At 44.4% G+C, this 7,500-nt stretch overlaps 1 protein-coding gene across 1 annotated transcript in view; it reads left to right on the top strand.

Moving 5' to 3' along the window:
• The window catches only part of pknox1.2 (pbx/knotted 1 homeobox 1.2), a 9,831-nt gene extending 6,843 nt beyond the window's left edge, over positions 1 to 2,988 (top strand). The window contains exons 6-11 of the mRNA XM_076303178.1: positions 65 to 209; positions 445 to 542; positions 748 to 876; positions 1,534 to 1,610; positions 1,714 to 1,877; positions 2,348 to 2,988. Coding sequence (XP_076159293.1) covers positions 65 to 209; positions 445 to 542; positions 748 to 876; positions 1,534 to 1,610; positions 1,714 to 1,877; positions 2,348 to 2,541 — 807 coding nt within the window. The 3' untranslated portion in view covers positions 2,542 to 2,988. The remainder of the gene's footprint in view (positions 1 to 64; positions 210 to 444; positions 543 to 747; positions 877 to 1,533; positions 1,611 to 1,713; positions 1,878 to 2,347) is intronic.
• The last annotated feature ends 4,512 nt before the right edge of the window (positions 2,989 to 7,500 follow it).

The following is a 7,500-nucleotide window of genomic DNA, read 5'->3' as shown; positions in this document are numbered from 1 at the left end:
TGTGTGTGTGTGTGTGTGTGTGTGTGTGTGTGTGTGTGTGTGTGTGTGTGTGTGTGTGTGTCAGACGCCCAGCTCGCTCACAGGCACGCTCAGTCCTCAGGGCATTATGGTTCCTGCCTCAGCCCTTCAGCAAGGCAATGTTACCGTGACAACAGTCAACCCCGCACAGATGGTGGCAGGTATGTCACAGTGGCATACGTCTCCTTCAGGTACTGCTGCAGCTGTTCACATTCACTCACACAATACACACACACACACACACACATTCACACGTGCACACACACACATTCAGACACACTCACACATTCAGACACACTCACACATGTACACTCACACTAACACACAGACACGCTCACAGACACAGTTCAAGATTGCAGTTATTTGTTCACATACTTAACCTGTGTGGGTTTGTGTGTGTGCGTGTGTATGTGTTTACCCCATCAGGTGGAACGGTGTACCAACCTGTCACAGTCGTCACACCACAAGGACAGGTAGTGACCCAAGCTCTCTCTCCTGGGACAATACGCATCCAGAACACACAGGTAAGTACACACACACACACATGCACTCACACACACACACACACACACCACACACATTATTTTACAAGCTTTGTATTTATTGTATTCATATTGGTGTTTGTGTGTGTGTGTGTCTATGCGTGTTTGTGTTTGTGTACAGGTGAGTGTGTATGTATGTGCACATACAAAATTACATTTTTATTTATGTGTGTGTGTATGTGTACAGCTTCAACTGCAGTTGAACCAGGACCTGAGCTTTTTCAGTCAGGATGAAGGTTCGTCCAAGAACAAGAGGGGCATCCTGCCCAAACACGCCACCAACGTTATGCGCTCATGGCTCTTCCAGCACATCGGGGTGAGTGAGAAGACACACACACACACACACACACACACACACACACACACACACACACACACACACACACACCACCAACGTTATGCGCTCATGGCTCTTCCAGCACATCGGGGTGAGTGAGACGACACACACACACACACACACACACACACACACACACACACACACACACACACCACCAACGTTATGCGCTCATGGCTCTTCCAGCACATCGGGGTGAGTGAGACGACACACACACACACACACACACACACTCCACCAACGTTATGCGCTCATGGCTCTTCCAGCACATCGGGGTGAGTGAGACGACACACACACACACACACACACACACTCCACCAACATTATGCGCTCATGGCTCTTCCAGCACATTGGGGTGAGTGAGGACACACACACACCTGCGCGAAAGCTGTCACTTCGCAGTCACGTCAACTAATAGTTGTAGTATGAAATGTGAAGTGGCAGACAGTTTGGGTTCTTACAGTGGTGAGGTTCAGTTAGCTGTGTGGATTGAATGGTGGGATTAGTTAGCTGTGTGGATTGAATGGTGGGATTAGTGTGTGTGTGTGTGTGTGTGTGTGTGTGTGTGTGTGTGTAGATGAAGATGAGAAAAAGCAGATCACTACTCAACCTAACCTAACCTGTGTGTATTTGCAGCACCCCTACCCCACTGAAGATGAGAAGAAGCAGATCGCTACTCAGACGAACCTCACCCTCCTGCAAGTCAACAACTGGTAAGTCTCTCTCCCCCAAATTTGTCTCCACGTTTCCATTAGCTGCTGCTCCATCATTCAAGATGCAGATTGGCTGAAAGCTAACTCTGCTTTACTCCCATAGGTTCATAAATGCTCGGAGGCGGATCTTGCAGCCCATGTTGGACGCCAGCCAATCAGAAACGCCCAAAAGCAAGAAGAAGCCACCCCAGAACCGCCCACTCCAGCGCTTCTGGCCCGACTCCATCGCCTCGGGGGTTGCCCAGCAACACGTTACCATGGCTGATGGTACGTGTATGTGTGTGTGTGTGTGTGTGTGTGTGTTTGAGGAGCCATAGTGTGATGACAGCCTGTGGGTTATTAAGAGTCTCAGAGTCTCTGATTTGTTGAAGTGTGTGTGAGAGTATTTTAGTTCTGATCTGTGTGTGTGTGTGTGTGTCTGTGTGTCTGTCTGTGGTTGTGGTGTGAGTGTGTGTGAAGTGAAGTGTGTGTGTGTGTGTGAGTTTTTAGGTTTAATTTGTGATGTTCTGTCATGATCACTTCAGTTCAAGCGTGTGTGTGTGTGTGTGTGTGTGTGTGTGTGTGTGTGTGTGTGTGTGTGTCTGTGTGTCTGTGTGTGTGTGGTTAGAGTTACAGCAAGCAAAATAATCCACAGGTCCCTTGGGCTCATTAAGAAGCAATGTACTTTCATTCTTAAGAACTCATACAGTATTACCTCATCGTGTGTGTGTGTGTGCGTGTGTGTGTGTGTGTCCCAGGCACCATGGTGGCGGTGGGAGAGGACGGGCTGCAGTCTCTGTCGTCGGACGGGGCCACTCTGGCCGTGCAGCAGGTGATGCTCGGTGGCCATAGCGAAGATGACTCAGCCGAATCAGACGATGAAGATCACACAGACCTGTCCGACGCCAACATTACCAGGCTGGGCCTGGGGCACAGCGACTCGCTGCAGTAGACTCACACACACACACACACACACACACACACACACACACACACACACACACACACACACACACACACACACACACACACACACCACTCTTGAATGGACTCAGATGATGTTACACAAAAATGCCAACCAAGAAAGAAAAAGAATGCACATATGGTGATATTGAGATTCTAAAACACACACACACGCGCACGCACACACACACACACGCATGTTTTTAGCGCTGTTCATAGTACTGTAGCTCATTTTGATATTGGAATACAGAAGTAGACAAACTTCTAACATTTTTGTCTAGTCAGAAGAATGAGTTTGACTGCTAAATGTACACACACATACAATGAGGTGTTTGCTTATTGTACGCGCACACACACTTGAAGTCTCTCACACACACACACACACACACACACACAAAGAAAGCACAACCACAGCACACAGCGCTGGGGACCGCCCGCCCCCCCCCCCCCCCCCCCGCCCCACACACACACACACACACACGTACACACGTGCAGAGCGACACACGACCTCCAGGTGACCTCTGAACTCTAATCACAGAGGTCAAGGAGCTCCGTTCTCTCCTGCCCTCTGCAGTGCCAACCAATCATACGTCATCTTCTGTACAGTCCAACCAATCCAATCACACGTCGTCTTCTGTCCAGCCCAGCTGACCTTGGCATGCCTGTGTCTCCCTGCAGATAAAGCTGATCTATTTTTATACAGTGATGGCTGACGTCATGCTTGTCACCTCTGAGTTTTTGCTGTTTGGCCTTTTTTTTTGTTAGCTTGTTTTTGTAAGAGATATTTATGGATAAATATTTGGTTTTAAAGTTAGATGTAGGCCCCTGTTTCAAGGGCGTTTCATGGTGGATTTTTGTGCTACTTAAAATGACTGAGTTTGAGACTGTAACACAAGACATTATTTCGTTAAGAGAGCCTTTAGTCTAAAGCACACACACACAGTTAGTGAGTTTATGTTCATTACCATGACCTGGCTTCATCTGAATCCCACTCTATGCACAGACACACACAGTGAAATGCCCTTTTTAGGCACACAATCAAAGGCAGAATGCGTGTGTGTCTGTGTGTGAGAGAGAGTGTGAGTGAGTGAGTGAGTGAGGGCAAGACCATCTTACAAAGCACACACACACACACAAAGACGCACACACATTAAGAGAGACACCAGAGCCTTGCTCTCTCCGGATGATTTCAAAAGTATTCCGGACATCATGGCCCCTTCAGAATCATCTGGAAGATTCATGAACAAGTTTTTGTGCCTCCTGGAAAACACTAAACTGCTCACGGCAGCTGCCCCCATTTTTTCAACTCTGCTGAGAAGTTGAAAGTCATGCATACATACACACACACACTCACACACTCTTGGGTTGGTGTGAGAGGCTCTGAGGATATTTGGCGTGAGGTGCCACAGCAATGCGTTTGTAATTAAAAAAAAAAAAAACACATGTAACTCTTTGCTTGATGTTTTGCTTGATTTTTATGTGAAGGTTTGCTCTCTTCCACTATACAAACTCTTGTAAGTGGCAGGTTTCTAAAACGACGTACACTACACTTTGATATTTATAATGCAAAAAAATAGCCGTTAACAAAATGTACATCTTTTTGCTGAAAGAGTCTTGTATAAAAAAATAAAACATTTGAAAGCTTTTTTTAAAAAAAAAGACTTGTGGTGTGTGGAGTCTTGAATGTGCTGCCCAGATTCCCAATGGTTTGTCTAGACCACAGCATCCCTGCATCAGCTTGCTGTCGCCCCCTAGAGGGAGGCTGAGGCAGAGCACAAACCCATTGAGAAAAGAGAAACAGGGCTGTAGTCCTCGCTCCATGCACACACACACACACACACAGGACTGGAGTCGTCACTGCTCAGACACAGTGCTGGAATCCAGGGCTAGGGTACACACACACACACAGGAGTCCTCACTACGCACACACACACACACACACACAGGACTGGAGTCGTCACTGCTCAGACACAGTGCTGGAATCCAGGGCTAGGGTACACACACACACACACAGGAGTCCTCACTACGCACACACACGAACACACACACACAGGACTGGAGTAGTCACTGCTCACACACAGTGCTGGAAACCAGGGCTAGGGTACAGGCCAGTGGTAGATGGTGTGAAAGGGCCCATGCAGATTACAGTAAACTGTCATTTCATTTAACAGGTACTTTTCTCTGAAGCGATTGACAGCACAGTGCGGATGGTTTATGATTGCGGGGGTTGTGGTTTGTCCTGCTGATGGAACCACAGGAGAACTGCAGCCCAGTTTGACATGACGGGCCCAGATCTCAATGATGTTTTAAGTCTAATTAAAGCTAATTTAAGAACTCCGCAAAATCCGTTTGCTAATTTCACACCATGGGCAAGACCTTAACCAGCTCAGTACTCCTACTTTTGCCTGTCATTTCAATTAGAGCCCTATATTTTAATATACAGTGAATAAATACAGTCATTCTTTATTAAGGGCAGTTCCAGCGTTATGGATGTGACAATTGGACTCATATTGGTAAACAAAATGCCTTAGAGTGGGGGCAAAATTAGTATCAGTGAATTCATTTGCATAACTTTTAATGTAACCTCTGTCCTCTGAATACTGAGAAATCCTCAAATTTCATATAATCAATTTCATCCTAAGAATACAAGGCATTTTATCAGCGTTATGGATGTGACATGAAATGGACACACTTTTGTGAGAGATTACATGTTTTGTACAAACTCTGTGAATTTTGAAGGAAACTGCCGAAACTATGATATATGTAGCATGAAGGAGACTTGAATGAACACAAAAAGTGTGTTTTTGAAACTATGCATCATTTTCATAATGCATTATGTAGGAAAAACTGGCGTTATGGATGTGACGGTTTCACGTTATGGATGTGACGTGTCTGAACCAGTCCTCGACAAACTACATAAAACACATAACAAAGTAGTGAATTTTTATATGAAACAATTGAAATAGTAATCATGAAAAACTAGCGATGAAATTATTGCTTCCTCAGCCCACTAAGATTCACAGGAAGAATCAGGACAAGTCATTCAAAATATAGAAAAGACATTTATTTTTTTCTTTTACCGTCATCAAATTTGGTCAGTGATTCCCGGGTTACAGAAACACCAGGGAACATGAAACTTGGTGGCCACTCCCCTAAATAACTAGCCCTACCTCAACCGTTGCACCCAAGATGACAAAATATTTATGGTATGTTAGTCTCAAGAGCCAGCATCAACCTAACCCATACCCAATCATTTGTGATTTGCACACATAAAGCATGCACACGCACATGCACACACACGCACATGTAATCTCTCACACACACACACACACACACACTCACGCACAGTCGCACACATACAGACAGGCAAGCGCACACACACACACATGCACAAACACCCACCCACATGAATGCAGACACATAAACACATACAGACTGGCAAGCACACACACACACACACGCACAAACACCCACCCACATGAATGCAGACACATAAACACACACACAGGCACGCATACGCATGTGCGCATGCAAATGCACACACACACACACACACACATAAACACACAAACACAGGCACGCATACGCACATGCACACACACAGACACACACACACAAACAAAAGCACACTCACATATGCACACACTCATTTACATGCACATGAGTTGCAGGAGTAGGAGATGGAGACAAATTGACAAGCATGATTTATTTTTGCGAAGAGAATATGCAGGACTGAGAGGCGGTCATATTTTGTACCGCTATGCGGTACATCTAGTTTATTGCTGCCCTTACTCATGTTACTCTGTGGGTATTAGCTACAGAGGACCTAACACTTCAAATGATGGCATATCGCGTCACATTTAAAATTAAACTGTGTTAAGCAGACGTGAACGGCAGGCTGAACAGATCTGCAACAGAAGGAGGTTGCTATGTTAACTCCAGCTGCAAAGTCAGCCATCTTCACCAGCTAACACGATAATCCAGTTACTGTACAACAACAGTATGACAGTTACAGGAAGATAATCGCTCAGATTTTCGTTATTAGGCCACTTGAAAATAGGCTATGGCTAGGCTAATCACTGGAGGTATTTTAATATTATGTTTGTTTTGCTAATGGTTAGGCAAGGCCTCCCTGTGGTTTTGATCAACCTAATATTCTTTGAAATGTCAATTGTAAACACTAAGGTGAAATGTGTTGAAACTGACATGCCACCAGAATAGACGTTTTATCGGCTTTGAGGTATAATCCCCAGTCCCCAGTCTTGTAAATTCACATTATGTAACATCCATAACGTCACATCCATAACGCACCATTAAAGGTTTTAAAAGTAAAAAAGGGGCACAATTTGGTCATCACACTTTACATTGATATAAATCAGCTTTGCACAGACACTATGGACATTGTCGCATCAACACTGTATGTGTAGCATAAACTTTTCCTATAAAACGTTATGGATGTGACATGGCCATGGAACTTGCTGACTTAAAAACAAAAGCCTTACAAATGTAAGGAGTTGTGCTCTTAAATGCAAGCTGAGCATAGACATTGCTCTACCATTCCCTTGTCAATCTGGAATTTGTCAAATGACACCATTTGTTTGAACCTTGGGTTCATTTATCCACTTTTTAAATATGTATAATATTACCATGTGAAAAATGTTGTTTCTGTATGGTTGCACACCATATTTATGATGTAAAAAGAGTGTCATTCTCCATCAAATTCAATCAGATCAGTTACAAACAATAAAATATAGACCTAAATGAAGATTTTAACAACAGTTCTATTTGCGTATGCACAACTTTTTTCCATGGTAAGGATGACCTTTGCATGGAATTGCCCTTAATGTAAACACATAAATCCAATATTAATATAAATACATATTTAAATACAGCATTTCATTTCTCTCCTCTGGAGAGGTGGTGGCTCATTAAACATCTAATCTATCAG

Source organism: Alosa pseudoharengus, unplaced genomic scaffold, assembly GCF_046254945.1.
Source record: "Alosa pseudoharengus isolate Yale_2024_CS ecotype anadromous, Long Island Sound unplaced genomic scaffold, YU_APseudo_1.1 YU_APseudo_1.1_scf_24, whole genome shotgun sequence".
In the NCBI taxonomy this organism is placed as follows: domain Eukaryota; kingdom Metazoa; phylum Chordata; class Actinopteri; order Clupeiformes; family Clupeidae; genus Alosa; species Alosa pseudoharengus.
This window is presented reverse-complemented; position numbering and strand designations above follow the sequence as displayed.